The following is a 24,762-nucleotide window of genomic DNA, read 5'->3' as shown; positions in this document are numbered from 1 at the left end:
ATCAACACATTCAGAATCCTGGAATGCTTTCAGACAACAAATACCAGATTTGACTTATGGCATAACAAAATGCTGTATGGGATTAAGCGGGGTGCCGGTGGGTGCCCCAACAGGCCCACAGCCCTGGAGAGCTGCTGATGCTGCTGGGGTACGTGTGTCACGATAATTACACTGGCACGCTGACGTGCAACAAGAGGGGACCTGTGTTGACTGTACCGCTTGAACTGAATCTCCACAAAACCTGAAGAGTGGACTCGCTGCCACAGACTACAGCATTCCGCGGAAAAAAAATCTGAATTTCCCCCCAGCGCCATCCTCCTTCACAGCCGAGTGTTATCTGCAGGACCTCCACCCGAGAGGATGAGAAAAATCCCGTTTCTGTTGACTTCCTAACCATACGAGCCATTTCGACATTCTCACACCCAGCTCTGCTTCCGCATCTCGGGGCTCGGTGGCTCACACCACCTCCGACGGCTCTTGTAGGAGCTGACGCTGAGATTTTCCTTCTCGAGCAAGGCTTCTCCCATGAATAACGCCTCTCTCGCCCCTGGCGCACGCACGCGCACCTTCAGCAAGATGAACCCCAATTCACTCAGGAGTGAGCGCGAGGAATTCGACCAGCCGGGGCTCTCATAACTCATGGACTGCCCTCGTGCGAATTAGGATTTTGGAATGTTTTAGGCCGAGGATGGAAAAAAAAAGGGGGAGATCAGACAGGCAATCCTGGAACTTTCCAGACAAAACTGTTAATGAAACCTGACACACACCCTCGACGTGCAGCTTAAATGCTATTTTCCATGATTATATCGCTGGAAGCTTGAAGAGTCTGTCTAAGAAGTGCATCGTTATTACAGACACTGGAACTTAAGCAGGACAAAGGGGAAAAGAGGCACTGACAATCTTCCCACCAGCCCCGCCTCACTGAGCGGAGGACAGAACAGGCCGGAATGTTCTCAATGAGTGGACCAGAAATCGGGCGGCACGGTGGTCAGCACTGCTGCCTCGCAGGGCTGGGGCCCTGGGTTATGCTCCTGGGGGGCTGTCTGTGTGGAGTCTGCATGTTCTCCCCGTGTTTGTAAGGGTTTCCTCCCACAGTCCAGAGACACACTGGTGGGTTAACTGGCTTCTGGGAAAACTGGCCCTGGTGTGAGTGTGTGCGTGTCTGCCCAGTGATGGACTGGCGTCCCATCCAGGGGGTGTCCTGCCTTGCGCCTGTTGCGTGCTGGACCAGACTCCAGCTCCCTGAGCTGGATGACGTGGTTAGAAAATGGACGGATGGGAAAGAAAACAGAATGCTAAAAGAGACACAGTAAAAGCAGTCTGAAAGCCATCAGGCGAGTACTTAATAACACTAAGTGATACGGTAAGACCGTGACAGTCGAATGTAAGGAAAACGGTGTCAAGAATATTGAGTATCGGAAAAACTGACTGGAGAAAATGCCAAAAAAGTAGTTTTAACAGACTAAGTTTTATTTCCAAATGTTGCTGAATAGCTGGTAAATGGTCACTGGATATACAACACTAAACTGTGTAAGAACAAAGTCCACGTGTAGCTGCATTGAGGTGATTTTTCCCTTAAAATAAGGATAATGCAAAATATAAGTCTTGATATAGCCCAACATTGATTGAACAATGAACGTCACAAACATTTCAAGGAAAAACGACCCACTGGCTCGTGGCGATTATCCCTACCCCAATATTGAACAGGCCCTAAAAAAAAAAAATCACTTTCCAAGCAACAGAAGTTCCCCCTTAACTCGTGAGTCGCTGGCTCGTCTGCAGCTACAGTCAAACAAGCATTGTGCAGCAAACAAAGTTACGACCCGGCCCAACTGTAACTGCAAAACAACAACAACAACAACAACAACAACAACACGTACCTAACGGTGGTTTAGCTCTCCTACAGGAAGGCGCACCGACTGGACCACCCTGCCCATCCACTGCAGTCGCACAGGGGCGGGTCTGCGCCGGGGCCTCGGGTGGTGACAGTCACCCCGCCAGGCAGTGGCACTGAACTATGTTGTAACTGGCACACTGTATCAGCGCCACCCGTGCAACGGTCCGAGTGGCGCTCTCCTCTTGCAGGCCCCGTGCTGGACATGTCCCTGTGAGTGTGAGCTGCCCCTGGTGTCCGTGTCACAGGAGCAACAGGCTGGCAAACACGGGCTCGCCAACCGCATGACACAGTGGGCTGGGGTTGTTGTGTTTTATTTAACGGGGGGGGGGGGGGGGGAGGTGTTTCTCTTTATTTAAATGATTTCCGATCGACGTTGTATCGCCAGCTTAAGGAATCTCAGTCCGACAACAGGAACTGCACACAGCTTGCTTGTACGTTAAAATGCGCTCAGAGAGAGAGAGGGAAAAAAAAGACGACGTTTTTTTTTTCCTGTGTGGGAGTGTGAATGACTACGTTAGCCGACGCTTCTGAAGTGTCTAAGTCGTGCAGCAGCAACAGTAGAAAGAAAAAAAAAAAAGCACATTTCCAGGCGAGCACAAGACATCGGGTCCCAGCGGCGAGCAGGACTGTGGACACCAGAAACGCATAACATAGAAGTTATGTCAGAGAAGAAGACGTCAGTGCTGTTCAGTCGCGCACACCATTGCGTGACACGGAGGAGCTACGTGGTTTAAACTTGGCACAGTCAAGTTTTTAATTTCTCACCCCCACCCCCACCCCCCCCCGGCAACTGGACAGCGAGCTCATTCAAATGCGATCACTTACCAGAACCGAAAACACCCGTGCAATTCATTAGTATTACTTTTTTTTTGCAGGATCATTTGAAACGAGAGAGATAGAGAGTGGGGAAGGGGGAACCCCAACACAGACAAGACACACACACACACACCCCGGACACTCACCAGCAAGCAATCGGTATTAATTTCCGATTTGGGATCCTTGAGCATGGCATCGATCTTTTCAAACCGAGCCTCCAAGCTCTCTCCAGCGGACATTTTTGCTGTCAGTTCTGGGTTTTTTTTTTCCCTCTCTCCCTTGTCCTCTGGGGCACGGCGCGCAAAGCCTGCCTCCCTGGGGCCGGGCCGGGCCGGGTCGGGTCGGGTCGGGTCGGGTCCGCAGCCGGTCAGACCCGCTTCAAGAGCCGAGCCAGCCGCTCACACTCGGGGGAACCTTCAGCCAGTGCCCGGCGGGTCCACAGCCACATCTTAGAGAGAAAGCTGTCTGAGCCAGTCCGCTTCTCCCGCTGGGCTGACAGCTTCACTTCTTTTTCTTTTTTTTTTTTTAAAAAATAAATAAATTAAATAAAATAAAACAAAAAAAAAAAACCCCGCAGCAACAGATCTCTCGGCTCTCTCTCGTCCCCGAGTTTCCCCTTCAGGGCACGGCGACGGCCTCCAGACACGGAGCACGGTCACTTCATCCCCACTCCGCCCGGAACAGCGAGAACCGCAGCAGGACGAGAAGAGGCTGCTAGCACGACTCACACCCGCTACCGCACGCACGGCCTGGCGCAGCGGGGCCGGTGGGGCCCTGGAGGCAGCGAGAACTTTTTTCTTCTGGTGCTGTTCTCGGCTTTTGCTGGCTTGTTTGTTTGTTTGTTTGTTTTTTTGTTTTTTTTTTTTAAATCCGAGCGGGTCTGACAGCTGCAAAAGTAGAACTGACTTGGTGGGTGGGGAGGGGAGGTGCGGCGAGGGGGGGGGTGGGGGTAGAGGGGGAAAAAAAAAAGGGTAGTCAAAAAAAAAAACTTCAGCCCCTGAAAACTGTGATCGGTTTTGCAACACGGCCCCGATGAAACGGGTCGCTCCGGCCGGGGGGGTCACCTCGCCGAACTGCGCTCAAGCTCCGCGGCCCAGGGCTGTCGCCAGAGCCGGCATGCTGGATCCCGAGGCTTCCGAGAAGGGCGATCCGGCTCCCGAGAGTCGTTGTTATTTTTCGAACTGCAAAGAGCGCCCGACTTTCCCTGCCTCTCTGACAAACATGTCCGCCTTCCTGTTCAAACAGCCGGAGAGGCGAAACCCCGAGCTCGCGCGCCACCGCGCAGGCGCCGGCGGCGCGGGGGCGCGCTCGGGACGGCCCGTGCCCGTGCCCGTGCCCGGCCGGCGGGGCCGCGCGTCGGGAGCGCGCCCCCCCCTGCCTGTCCGCCCGGGGCCCGCCGTTACAGTCGTCTTTTACAAACCTGTTTCTGTGAAATATCACACTACGTTGAAAAAGCAAATGCAAAACTTTGTGTGGCAGAAATGCGGAGGCTAGGGTCCCTGAATCTTGGGTGTGGTAGCTGGGACGCCGGCTGTCGTTGCTGTGAGTAACTAGTAGTGCGCTCAGGAGTTGCTCCAGTAGATGCTCTGCTGTATAAGGTGGGTCTCCAGTTCGTCACTGTGAATGAAAAACGATTATTTGGCTTGTTGAATGTGCTAGGAAGGACTCACAGGGCTGAGGCAGAGCTCAACAGAGGAAAGGGTGAGGAAGATAACGTTATCGGCTGAAAAGTGTTTTTCATGGGTACTCTGGGGGATCCACAAACAATTCATTGCCCTTGTGCATATGACAAACTGAACTGCCCTGAAACGGAAGATAAGAGGTTCCAAATGAGATTTTATAAAAGGCTATCCATCACCTTTCATAAAACATCCGCTTAGGCCTTGTAAGAATTCGTGTGTGTGATAAGAGAAACTCGGCTACATCAGTCAGCTCCAGTGAGGTGGATCTATTAGTAACCATTACAGTTTCACAGTTATTAATGATCTCAATAGATCATTAATTATAAAGCTGTCAACAAATAAAAACTTTCCGAATGAGGTGCTTGTCCATTGTCAATCCGTGCAAGTGGAGGATGGGGCTGGATTTGCGCAGTGAAAGAGTCCCTCCAGGCCCGGCCCCTTGCTATTGTCCATGTCGTTTCCCTGTCCTGGAGCCCAGGGGACAGGGGTTTCCACTCTAGTCCCTGTGCAGGGGCCCACAGTCCCTCCCAGTTCTCCCTCGCCGCGGAGGAGCCCCACTTGGCGACATCGCGCCTCATCCTCCCTCTGAGATCCACAGGGATCCGCTCCCCCAGTTGAGAGTGTTCCTCGTGTCCCACAGCTTCCAGGATTCCGCCATCACAGACAGACATCCAAACACCAGTCACAACAACGTGAATTGTTAATCCATCCTCCCATTTCCCAACTACTTCTTCCAGTTCAGGGTCACAGGGGAGCTGGAGTCTATCCCAGCAAGCAACAGGCGCAAAGCAGGGTATACGCTGGACAGGACACACACACACACACCCTGGACAGGACACCAGTCCATCACAGGACACACACACACACACCCTGGACAGGACATCTGTCCATCACAGGACACCAGTCCATCACAGAACACACACCCTGGACAGGACACCAGTCCATCACAGAACACACACACACACACACACACACACACACACACACACACACCCTGGACAGGACACCTGTCCATCACAGGACACCAGTCCATCACAGAACACACACCCTGGACAGGACACCAGTCCATCACAGAACACACACACACACACACACACACACACACACACACACACACACACACACACACCTGGACAGGACACTAGTCCATCACAGGACACAAACACACACCCTGGACAGGACACCAGTCCATCGCAAGACTCACACTCACACACCCTGGACAGGACACACACACACACACACACACACACACACACACACACACCCTGGACAGGACAGACACCAGTCCATCACAGGACACACACACACACACACACACACACACACACACACACACCTTGGACAGGACAGACACCAGTCCATCACAGGACACATACACACACCCTGGACAGGACACCAGTCCATCACAGCGAAAGAGCCACAGTAAGGGATGAAGCTTCTCAGAGATGATAATGGCAAACCTTTAGATGATGACAGGTGAGGATGAAAGTTTTATGGAAGGTGAGGATAAAAGTATCTTCTCTATATATTGGAGTGGGAGAGATTCATGCCAGGATTGCACATTGCCTCTTCATGGTGAGGTGCTGACTAGGTGCAGGTCAGAATTTGGAGACAGAGACAGAAACAGATTGTACAGAGTGGGATTGTCTCAGGGTTTGAGAACAGCATGCAATAATAACAAAGAATAAATTCCAATCACAGATAACTCAGACTTCCATTGCTCACAGTAAACAAAAGAAAACAAATAAATAAAGTGCTGGTACTGACTTATTTATCTGTCTTGGTCTCTGAGGAAGACTTCATGATTTAATACAGACATTGTGTTTTGTTTTTCTCCTAAAAGGCATTTGTAATGCTTTCCTAATCAACAACTTTCAAATTACAATTAAACACAATCTAATATTCATATACATCTGTAACAAGGCCTCCTTTTCCTCCTGTCCGTAGGTAATTTAGGGTGACTACATTCTGACTTCTTTCCATTCCTTGGAGAGGCGAATGAGGTTAAAAACAGTTATTTAAGCAGCTGTAATGCATCAGCATGTACCCCACAGGCCTGTAAGTGTTACTGACACAGAGTTACTGTACATACTAATGAAAATTGCCAGTGTAGCCACATTGAAATGCTTTTTCTTCACATTCTGTAATTACATGTCCATCATATTATTTTGGTATGTTTTTTCTTTTAAAAGTTTCCATCAGTCATGTTCCTAGATAATCAATGGTTAATACTTTGTAATGTATGTCTTCCTTATTCCAGTTTGAAGCGAGTGACTTGCTTATTCCAGTTTCCAATGTATGTCTTGCTTGTTCCAGTTTGTAATGTGTGGCTTACTTAATCCAGTTCAGCAAATTGGGGATCCTGGCGTATGTAGTTGTTCTCGCTAGTCCTCTGTTATTGCCTATAAATAGACTTGGAGGAAATGGGAAAGTTCTCCAGATTCCTACGATGTCTAATATGCAAATAACACCCACATGTGCACAGCATATTTCCACAGTTACATTTTTGGTTGGTTCCAAATAACGGTAGCTTAAAAGAGGACAATTTTAGGAACACCTTGCACAGGCTTTGGAGCTTCTGACAGGGCACTGAAGGAACAACGACTCCCGGCACATATTTTGAAGAGGCAACAACTGGCACAGTTCTGTATTCGTGAACAGTAAGTTCAAAGGCAGTTTTATTCAGGGCTGCTTTCCCAGTGGTAAAAGAGAAACAGAAGTGTCCAAATGAAAAAAAACGACAAGGGGAAGAGAATAAAAGGAAAGGTATTACATTTTAAATACATTCAAAAAAGGACATAATGAGGCCAAGGGAAGTGGTGACTGAAAACGGCTGCAAATATCAAAATTGCTTTCGTCTCCATCGTAGCTTAAAGCATGTGTGAGCCTTGTAGCTTTTTTTCCTTTGTCCCTTTTGAAATGCAGACGCGCAACAATAATCAGATCCTGCAGAGTTACAGTGGCTTTTGAACCTTTTGAGAAAGATGTGAAGAGGAAAGCAACATTTTTTTAGTCTATCGGACCACATTGCAGTGCACATCAGAGCTGAAAGGCTAAAAGGTTTTCTCATACAATTTATCTGTTGCAGTGAAACAGGAAGAGACTTCTCTTGTCGCGTAGTCTGTAATTATCTTGACAGAAATCGTTCAACAGAAATCTGAGTTTTTCTCTTTAAAAAGATTGTAACGTAGCTTTAATACAGGTCACGGCAATGCATTTAGATCCATCATCTTATACCTTTGTACCATCACAACACCTTTATAGAAGAATTTCAGAAAAGAAGAGGTACCATAACCTCACTCCTGCCTCACCTTTGGGGAATTCAGAGAGTTTAATATTTAGGCATATTTTCAATGAGAACACAAAAATCCAGCAAAAGCAGAAAGAAGCAGAACAGGACATTTAGCAATGACACCCTGAATTTTAATAATCCATTTTAGGACGGTCATTTGCATTTTTAGACTAATCACTGGGAATGATTTGTTCCATGCGGGTTGTCCTTTAAAATCAGACTATTGTTCAAGAGAACAGCAAGGATTACAGATGTATGCCTCTATTCTCACCACTCCACAGAGCACGATGATTTAATGTTGCCTGTAACTAAGCAGATGGGGGGAAATTATAAGCAATTTAAACCATTCAGCTAAGGCTCATGGAGAGTGGAGGTTGGCCTGAGTAACTAGCTCTTCCCAGCCTGCATTGGTCTGAGTGCTTTTGAAATTTCAACAAAGAATCGCACGTAATGTATCCAGTAGAAAATGCATTAATTGTTTGTTTTTTGCAGAAGTTGAAAATGCAATCTAAGTATGTGAGAGTGGAAATTCAAGTTCACTGGTTTCCCAGTGAAAGAAAATCCTTCTTCATTGTCCTTTTAAGGCAGCATAACAGAGAAGAGCACGCCACTATCAGTTCTTATTAGACCAATTAAGATTGTCACACAGGAATTATTCCACTTACATTATGGATGGAACATTTCAGCTTCTTTTTTCCTATAATTATAGGTATGTGCTATAATTCTATCCTTTCAAAATCTGAAATCAAGCTGCTTTGTGTTAAAAAATATTTAAGTCTACTGGAACTGAAGATTTTCTTCACAGGTTTAGGAGCAAAGTAACATGGTAACGTGTATGAGTCCATATATGGGCGGAGCGGTGGCTCTGTGGCTGAGGATCTGCACCTGTTCGTATCCCGCGGCCGGCAGAGGAATCCTACTCCGTTGGGCCCCTGAGCAAGGCCCTTAACCCCAGCTGCTCCAGGGGCGCTGTATACTGTAAATGGCTGACCCTGCGCTCTGACCCCAAGCTTCTCTCTCTGTCTGTGTGTCTCATGGAGAGCAAGCTGGGGTATGTGAAAAGACAAGGTGTTGAGAAGGCTGAAGAAGGCTCCACAGCTGAAATGTTGTGTTTCTTTTCTTCTCTTTTCAGCAGGGAGTAAATCTTTACTTGTTCCTGTCTCATAGGATGCAGTTTTCATGTAGTTGTTCTAAGTTGGGTATTTCCCCCACATTTATATGTAATAGTTTAAGGCTGGTTTCTCTATAACTCAGAGCCTCCGCTCAATTGCCTTTTTCAAGAATGCATATTGCATATTGCATTTGTGATTTAACCTAAGAGCCATGTGAAAAATGCTAGTCAGTGGTTAGTGAAAAGCATTCCACATGCCTTTGAAGACAAGTGGCTAAGTGCAATCTGGTCTAGGAGATGTGTTTGCTTGTTACATCCTATGATTTACAGAAATCATTCAGATCTGAGTAATTTGTCTTTTAAGCTCTAGCATGTTAGTAAATTTGTCCTTGATGAGTACCTGTGTAGAAAAACCGCTGGTTTCCATTCCTACTTGTTCTGTATAACAGGTCCATTTATTTCCCTATAAAACTCAATTTCTTACTTTTATTTGACAATTTTAATATGGGCAAAGGCATGAGTTAGGCATTAGTTTTCTGCCTACATCACATTAGACCCTACACAGTTTTCTCTTTTTCCTGCTTTAAAGCTCGAAGTCATGGCAGTTTGAAGTAGGAGTTAATGTTTGTAATACACACACCCTATTCTTGCGTCTTGACCATTCAGAGTGCTCTGCATGCGCTGCCTCGCCTTGGTGCCTGTTTAAGTGGGATTTTCCAGACAGAGAGGCAGGTGTGTTATTCATTGCACATAAAAGACAAAAGAAAAATCTCAATGATATTGTAAGTGGGTTCCCAGTCCTGTGAGGCTGCAGGGTTTCTAGGTTTTTTAAAGCAACAGCACCAAAAGAGCTGTTAAACTGCTCCAATGAATTGCCCATGATAAGCCGATTCAGGACCGTGACTGGGGATACATGATCTAGAGCACATTTTAAACAAGGTAGAGAAACATTTAGTGATATATATCATCAGGAATCACAAGGGTCATCCAAGGGTAGGACACTTCCATGCTTATACACAATGGAGCAATGAGATTTGTTACACAGACATATGTACAGCAACAGTACACACTGGAGTGGATTAGCATTGTGAGTATGTGCTACAGGTCAAGCAGTGTGTTCCTAGGGCATAGAATGACCGGAGCACCTGTTAACTTAGCGCCCCCTGGTGTGCACTCCCAGGGAACATGGAGCCCATGGTTGCGTTTGTGCCTGTGCCTAACGTCACTGTGGTAGCACGCTGTTTTCACACAGTAAGCTTGGATAGTTCATCTGATTTTAACTAGCATATATATGTGCTGTATTTATTCCTGCAGCAAGCTACTTTAAAGACACATTATATTTATATGATGTACTACCTACATGCAAATAACTATCTTCATTATCATCTCTGTATCTCTATAATAATAATAATAATATCTATACAGCGCCTTTCATGACACATCATCTCCAAGAACTTAACAAAAAAACAAGGCAAAGACAAAACCGATAGATGTATAATGATGAGCAGAGACGGAGATCATCATACTGGCAAGAAAAAACCCCAACATAGTGATGAATGAGGTCAGCCTCCTAAATAAGAAGCGATAAAAGACATTTAAGTGTGGAGCAGCTTCATGGGTAGCTTGTTCCATTCTCCCACAGCCCTTTGTGTAAAGACGTGCTGTCCCTGCAGGAAGGAAGCAATCAAAATGGGTCATCTCTGGATCATATCCAGTGGCAAAAGAGAGAAACTAAAATGGTGAACATCAAGAACATTTTTGAAGAAACAGCAGTCCAGTTGGAAGTATTTTGGGAAGTTCTACATCAATTACAACTCTGATCTCAATTATGCAATCAAAGTCAATTATTGCAATAAGAATTAAAATCACATGCTGTATTTGGTTTTATACAGTTGCTAATTGAAAACTGCCTGTGAAAGTCACAGGACCTCAGCCAGCCCTCCAGAACTGGAAATCCCCAGCTCTGATTTACAGTGTTCAGCACTGCACATCTCTTCTGTCACCAATAGAGGATGCTTCTTAGTTGCTGTTTAGATGTTCCCTACTGTTCATGCTCGTTATAAGGTTAAGGTGGGGTAAAATGACAAAACAAGACATAATAAATTGTGAATGCCCGGCCTTTGTAAGCATTATTTGGACATACCTGCCTGGTTTATCATCCACTAACAACATTTTTCTGTTAAATTGGGCTTGTGAAATATGGAATAACATCTAGTGAACTGAATGCCTCTGATCAGAATTTTGTTTTTTTCCCTCTAATTGTAAAAGAATATTGTTAAACATTAAATTTTATGGAACAGCATCTAAGAACAGACAGAATGGGTATGAAATATTAATTTATCTTCCAAACAGGAAATGAGGGATTATGCTGGCATTTACTGCAACCATGTCTACTGAAGGTCTGCACACACTCAAAGCATCCTGTTAGACAAATCTAGTAGTCTATCCCTGCTCTTTCCAGATTTCTTTATTATTATAGATTATATTTATGCTGGGTGCTTTTTTCTTTTCATTCTCTTATTGAATTTCATCCTGTAACATTTCAACAGAGTGGGGTTCAGGCACCTGGAGAGACCAATGTGTCCAGTAAATCTGTTGTCTTTTTGATATGAGGGTCATTTAGCAAATATAATAATAATTCTTACACTTACATAGTGCTTTTCTGGACACTCCACTCAAAGCGCTTTACAGGTAATGGGGATCCCCTCCACCCCCACCAGTGTGCAGCCCCACCTGGATGATGCGCCAGTCCGCTCCCCACACAGCAGCTCTCAGTGGGGAGGAGAGCAGAGTGATGAAGCCAGTTCAGAGAGGGGAATTATTAGGAGGCCATGATTTGGTAAGGGCATTAGAGAATATTTTTAGTATATTGGAAAACAGTGAGAAGTATTTTAATTCCACAATTTTGATTCCTGATCCATGTTATTATGATACATTATTTTGTTGTAGAGGAAGTCGAACCTTGTACATTTTACACAAATATAGCTGGATTCCTTAAAGAGTCCAGATCTGTGAAAGAGAAGTACTGCTCACAACTGCTCCTTTGTGCATACACACATATACACAAAATCTGTACATTTATTGAAAACAGTAAAAGTTTAGATTATTTTTATTCAAGAATGAAACTTGCATTACATATATATCCAATATGCCCCTCAATTCACTAAGGCTGAGAACGTTTAAATTGGGCACCAGAGTGTTCCAAGTACTTCTCATGCCAGGGATTGTAGAAATGAATTTTTACTGCACATCCTTTCATAATGCAAGAGCCAGGGTGACATCTTATTTCAGAGGGTAGGTAAAATAACATTCAAGCCATGTTCCGAGCAAGACTGCAGGTGACAGTCAAGGAGTGGCAAATTAAGACACCTAATAGAAGCTGAATGATTTTCAGTCATCACCAGCACAGATTGGCAACAAAGAGCCACTGTGCCTTTTGCAAAGGAAGAACCTTTTTCCTAAACAATTCCCACTGTGTGCTAACCTACAATTCTGCCATAATTCGAATCTGAATAAGGAATTTGGTCATTAATCTGATTTGATGAATGCGTATCGATTTGGGGAGTATCTGAGTCTGGAAATAGTGATGTGATACTGAATCTAAATCACAATTTGGATGTGAAATGAAATCCAAATCTACAGCAGGAAGAGCACTCAGAAACTCACAAGTAGGTAAAGTCTCAGTTTCAACACCTACATCTCCCACAGAAAACAAGAAAATACTTTAATCTGAAATTACTGTTGTGCACTTTTCTTTTTTTACCTGCCAGATAATATAATTCAGATTACTGACTGATAGATTCATTCATAGACTTCGTGCATGACCTCGAATGATTTACACTGGACGAGAATGTTGTTTATATGTTGACAGCCTCTTCATTACAGAAACAAGGCGTACAATGTGTCTACTACAGGAAGAGCAGCACATCCTGATTGATATAGCAGTTATCCAATGACGTAGCACCACATACCAAGCATATTTCCCACGCTGCTGAAAACTCAGTGCCAAGATATAGACAGCCTCTTTTAGCATCTTATTAAAATGTTTAAAAATGGTGGGATTAGTAATGTTAACAGTTTACAAATGGAATGAACGATATACAGTACTTGCATGTTGTTTGTGTCAAAAGCTGTAGTAAATGAAAACAACTTTGTCTTTCTCCAGACCTAGCCTAGAGCAATTTTTCTAAAATGTCCAAGTCCAAGTTCAAGAAAAGTTTTGTTTCCTATACAAAAAAAATTCACAGTCATTTTACTTCCTGCTGGCGTTGGTTCTCTGTGTTGTGGAAAATGTTGTGAGACAAGAGAAATTTGTTTCCTTATTGCTGGGATTTCAAATGCATTACACTTTTTTTTGTTATATTCTACACCTCAACATCCAACTGAGAAAAATATTCAAGAATTTTTTAGAAAATTAGTTAAAAATAAAAATGGAAATAGCTTGTTCAGATAAGTGTCCACCTCTCTTGTTACAGTATTCCAGTCGCCATCAGAATCACACACCCAGGTGACTGGCCTTAGCCTGTGTCCAGTCGTAGTGTTCCTAATGATTTCAGGATGAATTCAGCTGTTCCTGCAGGTTCCCTCTGATGGGAACCTGCATTTCACAGCAAGGACCCAACCAGGCAGATGTCAGGAGAACTGCGGGACGAAGTTATAGGAAGGCACAGATCAGGGGATGGATTTAAAAAATACTGAAGAACTTGAATACCCCCTGGAGCAATAATCAAGATGATTATTTTATATTTGTTTTTTACTACCATCTGATATTTTCCATAATGATCTTATGAAAGGAGGACATTTTTGTGTCTATCTTTGCATACGTATCTTGTGTTTTATAATGTCACTGTTTGTCGGTCAAGACTATTCTAAAGAAGTGGAAGGTGTGTGTGGCAGCACTGAGACTCTGCCCAGATCACACTGGATGAGCAAGCCAGGCGGAGGCTGACTAGAGAGGCTCCCGGGCGATGGCAGCTTTCAGAGAGCAACAGGCGTTCGTGGCCAAGGCGGGTCAAAGTGTGCGTGTACCAAACAGGAGGGCAAGGAGGAGGGCTGCACTGGGGAAAACAGCAGCAAAGCACTAAAGCGATTCTGCAATCATGAGGCAGAAGGTTCTGAGGTCTCACAAAATTCAAATTGAACTCTTTTGCCAGGGATTTTGTTTGATCCAGACCCAGCACTGCACATCTCCGAAAGGACAGATTCTGTGAAGCATTGTGTCGGCAGCCTTGTTGGACTGGGAGGTTTCTCGTCAGCAGGGACTGGGGCCCTTGTGAGGAAAAATAAACAGAGCCCGGTACAGAAAAGTCCTCGAGGAAAACCTGCTGCCCACTGCAAGAAAGAGGAACCCGGGATGGAGGTTCACCTTTCAGCGTGACAGCGCCCCCGAGCGGCCAGCCGAAGCAACAGTGGAGCTGCTAGAGAACAAAAAGATGAACGTCCTCGTCTGAGCGGCCCAGTCAGGTGTGGGCCTGGCCAGTACCTGGAGGGGAGACTCCTGGGAGACACTACGGCTGCTGCTGGAAGAGGTGTCAGTGGGGCCAGCAGGGGGCGCTCGCCCTGCGTTCTGTGTGGGTCCTACTGCTCCAGTATAGTGACGGGGACACTGTACTGTACACAGGCGCCGTCTTTCGGATGAGACGTAAAAAAGAGGTCCTGACTCTCTGTGGTCATTAAAAATCCCAGGGCATTTCTCAAAAAGAGTAGGGGTGTAACCCCGCTGTCCTGGCCAGATTTCCCATTGACCCTTACCAATCATGGCCTCCTAATAATCCCCATCTCTGAACTGGCTTCATCACTCTGCTCTCCTCCCCACTGATAGCTGATGTGTGGGGAGCATACTGGTGCACTATGGCTGCCGTCGCATCATCCAGGTGGGGCTGCACACTGGTGGTGGTGGAGGGGATCCCCATTACCTGTAAAGCGCTTTGAGTGGAGTGTCCAGAAAAGCACTATATAAGTATAAGCAATTATTATTATTATTATTATTATTATTATTACTACTATAGTATGAAGTAACTAGCCCGTTTCAGGTTCAAAAACACTGCCGTTGAGCGGGCAGCAACTGTCCCTTTCCGGTCGCTATACCTTTCCTGTGCTTGTAGGTCCAAACTCTCAAACAAATGAGAGTCTACAGCTCTTTGGTGTTATAATAAGTTCTTTTTTCATGGAGTCCAGTGTCAATCTCAGCCGTCGAAGGAATCCCTGTCTAACACATCAGGTATAGAAGGCGGGAACGACGTTTGTATTTTGTTCTGAAGAGTCAGCTAGAGAGCACATTGCCTACAGGTGAAATGCTTTACAATAAACTGGGGATTCCTGTCGAGCTCCGAAACAATCCTGCCCTCTTCTGGTGTGAAAAAACAACAGCGGTGTATAGGCCAAATACACCAGTGCACACCGCAGGTAACCTATATTTTAAATGATTTTTTTTTCCACTCAAGGAAGCCATATAGGTTTTACAGAGCCCTTTTTTGATTTAAGGAAGTCAATAATGATAAACTACCACTCATACCACGATTGAGTTAATATTTTGGAATATACGATACTCGAACCGTGACGATACCTAAATTGCCGTGTGGAGCTAGGCTCATTGTACTGGAACAGGGAGGGACTCGGTGTGCAGTTTGTACCGACAGTTACTCTGACCCTGTTGTAAAGCAGGCTGTCAGTACGTCTTGTTCAGTGGATAGTCCTTCACTAGCAGTGATTGCAGAGAGCTCTGTGACGCCGCGCTGGGGAGTGGTGTTCAGCGCGGTGTTGATACAGGGACACAGCTGGGACTCAATGCCAAACCGTATCTCTCCCCCTCAACACGCACGCCCGTCGTGTGTCAGACACCCTAAGGTCTAAATCAACGCTGCTGTGCGGCTTGTCCTAAACGACTCCAGCGCTCTCTGTACAGGCGAGGAGGGAGACAGACGAACAGAAAGCACGCAAGTTAATATCGTTCACTACACAATTATAAATCCCAAACTGATCACCTTACACCCACCGCGCACGGACGATGCTGAACGCCAAAACAGTGAATCCTGTGCTCCACACTGTTCGGATTGTGGTCTGTGAATTTTAGTCAGCTTGTAACAATTCTGCTTCTATGTCGGACACAAATACCACGCCTACGTGTATGGCCAAGAACACATCCGGACTGCCAGCGGCTATAGAAATCGCTGGGATCGTGCAAGAGTGGCAGAGTGACTTCTTAACCTCCTTTGGAATTACCGTGATGAGAAAAGAGATTGGGGCTGAATTGCTGTCAGATATCCAGAATCACAACGGGTCCCAACCCTACTGGGAGAGGGAGGAGGGAACTCAGCTGAACTGGCAGCCCAGTATGTGATCAGTATGAGCCTGTCTCCCAATAATGCTCCATATGTTTACAGTATATGTAAATATTTTATGATATGTCTTTGTTGTAAATGTCTGTAATATGTATGTAGATTTTATTTTTTTGTTTTGTTTCATGTTAATTTTATTCTTATTTGCTTTGGCAACACTGATTGTACCCATCGGTCATGCCAGTAAAGCATCTTGAATTGAATTGATATCCAAACGCAACCCACACAAGGGAAAAAAAAACACCACACAACGCAACGCAAAAACCAGTGGAGTCGGGCTCCCCCTGTCGCTCTTGACCTGGAAATGCAACTTCAATGGGCCACATCGACCTCATTCACAACTCCGAGACACATCCCACCAGGATCAAGGTGGTGGGGGGGGTGTTTCTGGGTACAGTTTTTAAGACTACTAAGGATTAAAATGAGGCCGCTGGCTAACATGTGGTAGAGACCGATCTCTACGAACCTTTCAAAACTTAAAGTTGATCGACCCCTAAGCTGTCTTGCGGGTGGGAAGCGATAACGGGGGGGGGGCTGAGACTCCGCAATCCCCCCCCCTCCCCCTGCCCGCGGGGAGGCGGTGAGCTCGCCCGGTGCCCGCAGGTTCGCTGGCCGGGTCTCACTCCGACCCACAGATCGCTCAGCTGCCGCAGCGCGCAGGTCGGGGACGCAGACGCGGGGCTGCGCTCTCTTTCGGGTTTCATTCCGCTGACATTCCCGGCACGACGCTCGCAGCCAGGCTCCCCTCCTGCGTCCGGAAAGATGTGAGTCTCTCTCCCGCTCCGGGTTTCACGCGAAAATAAGACGCCGGCTCCGCGCAGAGGGCAGCCGTGGTGGCGCGGCTCCGGTGTTTGCAGGCGGGGTGAGACCCGGCCACCGAGTCGCCGAAATCTGATAACGACGTTGGTGGGGAGATAGCATTTCTGTTTGTAACGCCGTCCTGAATGCTCAGAAATGTGATCAACGCTAGACACCCACCCCCCCCAAAAAAATGAAATAAACGAGGAGGGAAATGTCAGAGTTCAGCCGTGGTCGCGTCTTGGCGCTGGCAGTAATCTGACCTGCTTGCAATGATATCGCGATTGTGTTTACATCGGCGGCTGCGCCAGACCGGCACCTCGCCGGGTCTGATCCCTTTCCCCCCCTGCGCTTCGTTTCCAACGCCTCGCACCTTTTAACTCAGGGCTGTAGAGGAGGGAGGCTGTTTTTTTTTCTTTAAAAAGAGCTAGAGAGAGAGAGAGATAGAGAGCAGGTAACCGATGCGTCGCTGCGCTTTTACATGCGGGGGGATTTCGCGTTGCCGTTGGCTGGCCGGGCTGTTTTTCTTTTTAAAGTGTGCCTTTTCGAGGTGCAGTAAAAAATTAAAACAGAGGCGGCCTCTTCAGAGACCGGGCTGGGCTACAGTGCCCGAAACACGTCTCTGGAGAGCCGGGGAGGCGAGAGCTGCTCACGGCAACAGTGTAACACTTCATCGGGAGGGGCTGCTGGCGGTGCTGAAGCGCCCGGAGAGACGGGAGCAGCTGCCTCGCCTGCAGCCCGGGGAAAAAAGCCACCGACCTCCGCAGAACGGGCTTGAAATTTACCCCGCTGTCGTGCTGCTGGTATGGGCTTATTTTGCACTTTTTTTTCTGCGTAAAAGTCGCGACGTTTCCCTGGGTTTTCGAAGATTGGGTTTTATTTTGATAGTTCTTGGAGTAACTTTTCGTTTTTGAGGGGGGTGCTCTCCTTTTTCAGCGTCGTGTTTCACGAGTTTCTTCGTGAAGGGAGGCTTTCCTTTGAACAGTTGATTGGCCCTTGTTGATCCAAACAACAGATTAAAAGCCGGGACCCATTCAATTACAGTAACACCTTCTCAGTATAATAAAAGGATTTTCAGCAGCAGCAGCAGCCGTGAGAGAGACGCATTGTTATACAGGCTGCCGCCCTATAAGCCACTAGCAGCAGAGCGGAGCTGAACCGGAGCTCCCTCGCCACACCTCGGACCGTGCTGAGGAGGTGAAACCCGCAGCACTCAAAGTCATGGTACTGGTCCTCTTTGAAAGGTGCAAACCCTTCATAATCAGAGTAGACCGCGCTGAAACCTGCGTGTTTCAAAAAAAAAGACGCGCGATTGATAATTGGTAACGTGTGTTGCGATGCGGACAATGATGCTGTTAGTCGCAATAGCATTTTTTGAAGGCAGCGCTTTGGGGACAGAAAGATCTTCCAAGTACTGACATCTGATCATCATTTTGGGGGGAAAAAACTTTTAGTATTTAGGGGTTTTGTCAATCTCAAACTTCCCTTACCTGAAGTATTGTTTTATAGGTGCCGTAAAGGCAAAATTTTGTTTTAAAAAAGTTGCATTTATTTTACATAATGTGTTTTCAGTAATGTGAATATATTTTACCTTCCGTTTCTTTTGTTTTCTGTACATGATGATTTTCACCATTTCAGAGGACTTAAAAAATGTGAAGCGAGGTTTGTTTTTTTTACCACAAATGGGGTGCTCAGTCAGTGCCTTAAAGACTTTCTTTTTCCTTCTTGCTTTATTGAAATCAGTCGTGTTTAATAGAGGGGATGGAAAGAGACTCCTCAGACTGGAAAAGATGTCTGCAGAAACTGTTTTACACTCCACAGATTCTGTGGATAGGAAACATCAGAACTTAGAACAGAGTAATCCTCCTTTGTCTTTTTTGTGTAATCATTGTCCATTAGTTCGTTATCCCAGAGACAACATGGTTTTATTTAAAAGTGATTCTGTTTATGACAGGTATATCTATATCTCCATTTTGCAAACGTCAGTGTAAATTGTTAGCTGAAACCCCTGGGGTGTGAGACCTCTATCAAGGCCCTGCCTCTGATGACTACAGCCATATGTAAGCCCTGTTTTAGAGGGGATGTGTCACAGGAAATAAACTTAACGTTTGTCATCTGAGTGTATCTTTTGCTTTGGATGTTTTGTGCAAATTAAAAATGTTTTTAAGCAAGAACTTTAAAAACTCTCAGTCATCTACTGTACTCTGTCTCCTGCCTTATCATTGCGTATGAGTGTTGAAACATTTTCACATTAGATGAAGAGCCAGATTAAATCAAAGATTTAATAGTGCAATAGCTGGTTTAAATTGGGCTCTGCTAAAAACATGGGTGAATTTTTGAAAGGCAGTCTAGGGTGTTTTTCATTCTGAAACCAAGAGATGTCAATTGAGACAGTATGACAGTGAACACAAGAATAATCTAGCAATGCATTCGCTCATGTATTATGTAATCTCAGTTTATATCTTAAACAGGCAGTGTTATGATGTTTTTGAAATGCATTTATCTTAATAATGACGTACTGAAAACAATTTCATGAGACACGCAAAAAACAATTTTGTCATGTAAATAATGTGTAATAAGACAGTGTTGCAGACACTGTTTATTAAAAGAATGAATTAATTTCCCTTGGGGGGAGGGAGGAATTTTAGAATTATATCTAACCCAAAGCTGCATAAATTATTCCGAAAATACAGGACAGCCAGTGAGAATTCCTTTAGGAAATTGTATGAACAGCACACTGTAAATATTGGAAAATGCCATGATGATGAATTTGTAATGGTAGTAGCACTGGGTATAGTTAGTGTTATCCCTTGCTCTCAGGTGGTGAATGAATGTATCGCTCAGTAAATGTGATGTTAGATTGCAGAGCTCTGCAGAGGACATGTGGATCTGACTCATCTGAACTGGTGAAGCTCACTCAAAGTTCTTTAGTACCATCATTCTTCAGTGTTTACTGATCAGAGGCACAAGCGTTGCGGTTATTAATCCATTGTGCTTCTGATGGGTGGTACAGTAGCACAGTGGTTAGCATTGGTGCCTCACCACTTCAATAACGGATCGGGGCTTCTGTCTGTGTGGAGTTTGTATGTTCTCCCCGTGTTTGCGTGAGTTTCCCCCGGAAAGCTCTGGTTTCTTTCCACTAGAAGAGTGACATACTGGTAGGTTAATTAGATTTTGGGAAAATCAGCCCTGGTGTGTCTGTGTGCCCTGCGATGGACTGGTGTCCCGTCCAGGGTGTACCCTGCCCTTTGCCTGTTGCTTGCTGGGATGGGCTGTGCTGTATTGAATAAAAAAGTGGATGGATTTTAAGACCTGAGTGCTTAATGTATTAAGTCATATTAGTTAATACTAGTAATTGACAAAAACTGTTTGTTTGTTTGGTATCCCAAAGCACTGCATGAACAGGAGGAGACATATCTTCCTCCAGTGAAGTGCAGCACCTCCATAATGTGCTGCAGCTCTTATGCGCCAGCGGCCTGTAGGTTAGATGGCAACATTATTAATTTATGCGACACTTTTCATCCCAAAGGATACTAAAGTGCTTCACCTGCAGGAGGGGACACACGTCACCCGATCTGAGCCACTCACTTTAGCCATTATGCACCAGTTTTCAGCATGAATGAACTGAAATCAGTTTTGGGAGATTCTGTTCTTGAAATGTTTGCAAGAGGGTTAGCATGAATAAAAATGTCTGTTAGATAGCAGTCCTTTATATGCTGGTCCCACAGGCTAACCCATACCGGTGTCTCCCTGTCCACCGTGTTCTACTTTTCTTCTGTTCTCTGATCTGATCGGGATTTAAAATGCTACATCGGAAAGAAATGTACTTGATGTTTTTTCTTTATGAACATCCAGGTTTGGTAAGGAGCAGGTTACGGGTTTATTCCAGACTGAAAAGAGAAGAAAGGAAACACGACGTTTCGGCTGTGGAGCCTTCTTCAGGTGTGAAGTGTGAGCCCAAAGAAGGCTCCAGAGCCGAAACGTTGTTTCCTTTCTTCTCTTTTCAGCCTGTTCCTTTGCAGCCTACGCATGCTGACGCAGCTCCCCACTGGAACTAATCCAAGCATGATTTTCAGTGGCACATAAACCTGGATTCGTGTTTGGCCGTGGATTCCTGGCTCACTCTGATCAAATAAGATGCACTGTCCCACATGGGGATTGTGGAAGTCCCTGAAACAAAAGCATGTACAGTATAAAAAGTGTTTTTTTTTAAACCGGCTTGCTGTCTCAGGGTTGTCTCTGTAAAGGAGAGCTGACTTCCTTCCATCCCTTTTCGAATTTTTATCCTATTCAGGGTCACGGGGGTCCGGAGCCTGTCCCCCTGTCCCAGGGCAAGCACCAGATGCGGGCTACACCCTGGGTGGGACGCCAGTCCATCCTGGGGCACACACAAACGCGAGCACAGACACGCACACACTTGTACCCGGACCAGTAAACCCACCAGCCTGTCTTTGGACTGTGGAGAACATACAAATCCCACTCAGACAGCACCCCAGGACCAGAACCCAGGACCCCAGCATCACTGTGCCACACTGCTGCCTGAGAGTTTGACTGATTCTGTTAAATAATGGATTATTATATATATACACTGTATTTCATCAATGGTGATGATTTAGATTTCAGAATTCGGTTTTAGAAATTTTTCTTTTTGTCAAAATCGCTTTATGTGATTTTAAGATTTTTCCAGTCTGAATAGTGAAAAAGGGTACCAGGGTAAGGAGAGAAAGTAGATTGGGAAAAGAGAGGGAAGCAGTTCTAGAATCATATGTTAAGAATGACGTTGTTTGTGAAGACTATATCTGAAAAGCTCTGAACACCCAGACGTTAGTGATGGTCTTTGAACAGGAATGAGGTGAGCTTACCTGTGTTGAATGAGTGTGCTCTCATCCGGCACATCTGAACTGAGCAAGTTGCAAGTCAAAATCCTGCTTTGTTTCTTATTAATATGAATTTCAGTCCGCTGTCTCAGAGCACTGCTTTGAAATGCCTGCATTGCAGGGCTCCGTCTTTCGCTATCTGACAGTATTTCATAATCCAGCAGCACGTAACAAGCTGATGCACCTTTTAATATCTGTTTTATTGCTGTGGTTTGATTTGCAACCTGGAGGGGCAGGACTGAAGTTCTGTTACTGTCAGTCATTGGAAGTCACCTGTGAATTTATCCGCGGCAGAGCTGCGAGCACTCGCCTGCTATTTAAAAGAGAAGAAGGCAAGTCCAAACTTTTAATTGGCCGTGGCGAAACCAGAGAGCACGTGCCTGTGTTACAGGGTGCAGGTGATGGATTGCTGTGTGAAAGGAAGAAGGCAGGTTTAGTAATGTGAGAGCATATTAGACATCTGCTGCTGTGAATTGGGGTTAGATACTGTGTGCCCTGTATTGAAGGTAAAGGCGTTGCAACAGACTTTCTTCTCTGGATGAGTGATCTGTTGTTTCTCCATGAGCTCTTAGGGGAGTTAGCCTGAAGACACTGGGTGGGCAGCAGATGGGGCAGATGCCTCTCTTTTTAAAAAAAAAAATGCTGCTGATGCATAAAGACTGTCTACAGACTAGGAGAGGGAGTATTCATTATTAAAAATAGCCACTTCTTGGTTGTGTTATATTTACAGATTGATACTGTGGCGGTGAAAGGCATTTTTAAGTGACAGATATTTTTCTTTTTTGCATTCTGAACAGTAATATCACTGAGCACTTTGTTCCTTGATTTCACACTGTGGCTTTATTACAATGCAGTTGTTGAAACAACAATTTCATTTAAAAAGAGGATTGTTTGCTGACACCATGTGGTTAATGAACTCATAAAACCAGTTAATTCAATTAATAAGGGCAACTCAAATGTCCTTATCTTGCTTACCATAAAACTTCTTGGTATTTTTTTTTCTTTTTGGTGCATATTCCCCCATGACATGTAATAAACATTCATCGCAATGGATTAATTGTTAGAACACAGATCCATAAAAACATTTTGTTTCTGAGCTCTGGGTCTCCCTGATGCGTGTCCAGCAGGTTACAGAGCAGCACCAAGGATGTTTTAAGTTGCCTTTTTTTTCTCTGAACGCCGTGGGTGGGTGCCAGCAGGCTGTGTTGCCCACATGGCGTCAGATCAAGCGCAGCGGCCGTGCAGGAGCTGGGCTGGGCCGTCGGGGCGCGGGGAGAGAGGGAGTGTGGGCTGTGTCAGAGAGGTGGGGGGTAAATAGCCGATACTGATGGTTTTATTTTTAGGATGCACCTCAACCAGTTGTTCCTGTCGAGATGGTTATCTCCACGGTGTGTCGCTTGCCGTTTTGCAGGGTTATTTCCCCTGAGGTAGGAGGACGCTGTTTTTGGCAGCATTCCTGTGCTTTTCACCCCACACCCGCTGCCCTCCCCACCTTTATCTGGGATCCCTGCGGGACACAGACACGGCGGAGCCAATATGGCTGCCCTCCGCCTCCAGCCAAGTTTGAAGCTGCTGACTCAGAAACTTGGCTTTGGGGGCAGTTGTATCTGACCTCCCTGGCTCAGGCATCGGCCATATCCGGATCCCCATGACCTGTAAAGCGCTTTGAGTGGAGTGTCCAGAAGAGCGCTATAGAAGTGTAACGGATTATTATTATTTCCCACTCCTGGATGTTTGACTGGTGTGCAAACAGGAAACATTTCCAGAACGGACAGTTTGTCTCAGTTTGGACACGTCAGGAACGGACAAAATAGCTCTCATTCGAAATGACCCAGCTTTTCTAGGCAGTATCATACAGCTGTGAGGTTTCCCTTGGAGGCTGTGTTGGTATGTTTTTACTGCTCCCCTTTGAGGTGCTGACCTGCATTTACCGAGAATTTGATCTAGAAATTCAATCATTGTGTCAGACGTCTTATAGTCTTTAGTTACTGTTCATACCAGTACCGTGCTCTTTCTTGCTTTTATGTTTTGTTAAATTTAACAGAGTAACAATTCAACGCGCAATCTAGCCATTCCTTCAGGTTGCCCTTGAATCATCAGTTTAGGTCTTGGACAGGTGAGTGTTGATCAGTTTGATGAGGTCATTCGTTCAGTCAGCAGTGGCCAGTCAGTGTCCTTGAGAGCTGCAGGGTGCTGGCATTCTCAAACTGCTGTCTCTCAAACACTTAGTAGATCAGCTCGCCTGCTTGCGTGTGGAGAGCGAGATTGGTGTAGAAAGGTGACCCATGAATCCTCCGGCACTGTGGGGCTGGCCTTCCCTGTGGTAGAGCTTTGCGGAGCTTTCTTCATGCTCCATACAGACAGGGCTGTCGAGCTTTTAATCTTAGAGCGGTTTCATTGGTATCAAACCAAAATAATAAGGGTTTTAAAGTGTCTCAAACTGTTTTATTTTCCTACTTATTTTAGATCACCTTTTGTAAAATCATATTCTTTAAAAAGATTGCATTTTTCCTTCTTTATGCAGCAGGAAGTCTAGTGTTTTTTTCATTCCCTTTAGCTTTTTGTGAGTGGTCAGTTCTGACGAAATGACAGTAGGTTGGGTTTTGCCTCAGTGAAGTTGGTTATAAATTCAGTGTCCGAGACTGAAGCAACGTGCAGAATAGCCTGAGTGTTCCATTGGAGGAATGTGATTACTGCCAGTCATATTGTCATTTCACAAGTAGTGAACGTTGCAGGTTATGTTGGACATGCCTTGCTGGTGGAAGGTGATTGTGTAACATCTGCTCTAGTCTCCACATACTGCAGCATTTTTAATTTCTTTTTTACCTAGTCCTTAAAATATCATTTACAGACGCACAGATAGACCCCATGCAAAACTCCACCTACAACAGACACCTTGTTTTTGCTGGAACCTACACCAAGTTGGGTTAATATCAGAGCCTTATGGATGTC

The 24,762-nt window shown here is 45.4% G+C and overlaps 2 protein-coding genes across 4 annotated transcripts in view; one reads left to right on the top strand and one right to left on the bottom strand.

Moving 5' to 3' along the window:
- rock1 (Rho-associated, coiled-coil containing protein kinase 1) overlaps positions 1-3,989 on the bottom strand; it is a 66,756-nt gene extending 62,767 nt beyond the window's left edge. For all 3 annotated transcript variants that reach the window (XR_016091241.1, XM_088918563.1, XM_088918562.1), the window contains exon 1: positions 2,860-3,989. Coding sequence is in view for 2 of the 3 variants with exons in the window: in XM_088918563.1 (XP_088774689.1) it covers positions 2,860-2,952 (93 nt within the window). In the remaining variant the exon portion in view is untranslated. The remainder of the gene's footprint in view (positions 1-2,859) is intronic.
- A 12,819-nt stretch (positions 3,990-16,808) lies between these two features.
- The window catches only part of greb1l (GREB1 like retinoic acid receptor coactivator), a 70,071-nt gene continuing 62,117 nt past the window's right edge, over positions 16,809-24,762 (top strand). Inside the window, exon 1 of the mRNA XM_088918054.1 lies at positions 16,809-16,899. The gene's annotated coding sequence lies outside the window, so the exon portion shown is untranslated. The remainder of the gene's footprint in view (positions 16,900-24,762) is intronic.

The sequence above is a fragment of the Atractosteus spatula genome, chromosome 6 (genome assembly GCF_055471065.1).
Source record: "Atractosteus spatula isolate fAtrSpa1 chromosome 6, fAtrSpa1.hap1, whole genome shotgun sequence".
NCBI lineage: Eukaryota > Metazoa > Chordata > Actinopteri > Semionotiformes > Lepisosteidae > Atractosteus > Atractosteus spatula.
This window is presented reverse-complemented; position numbering and strand designations above follow the sequence as displayed.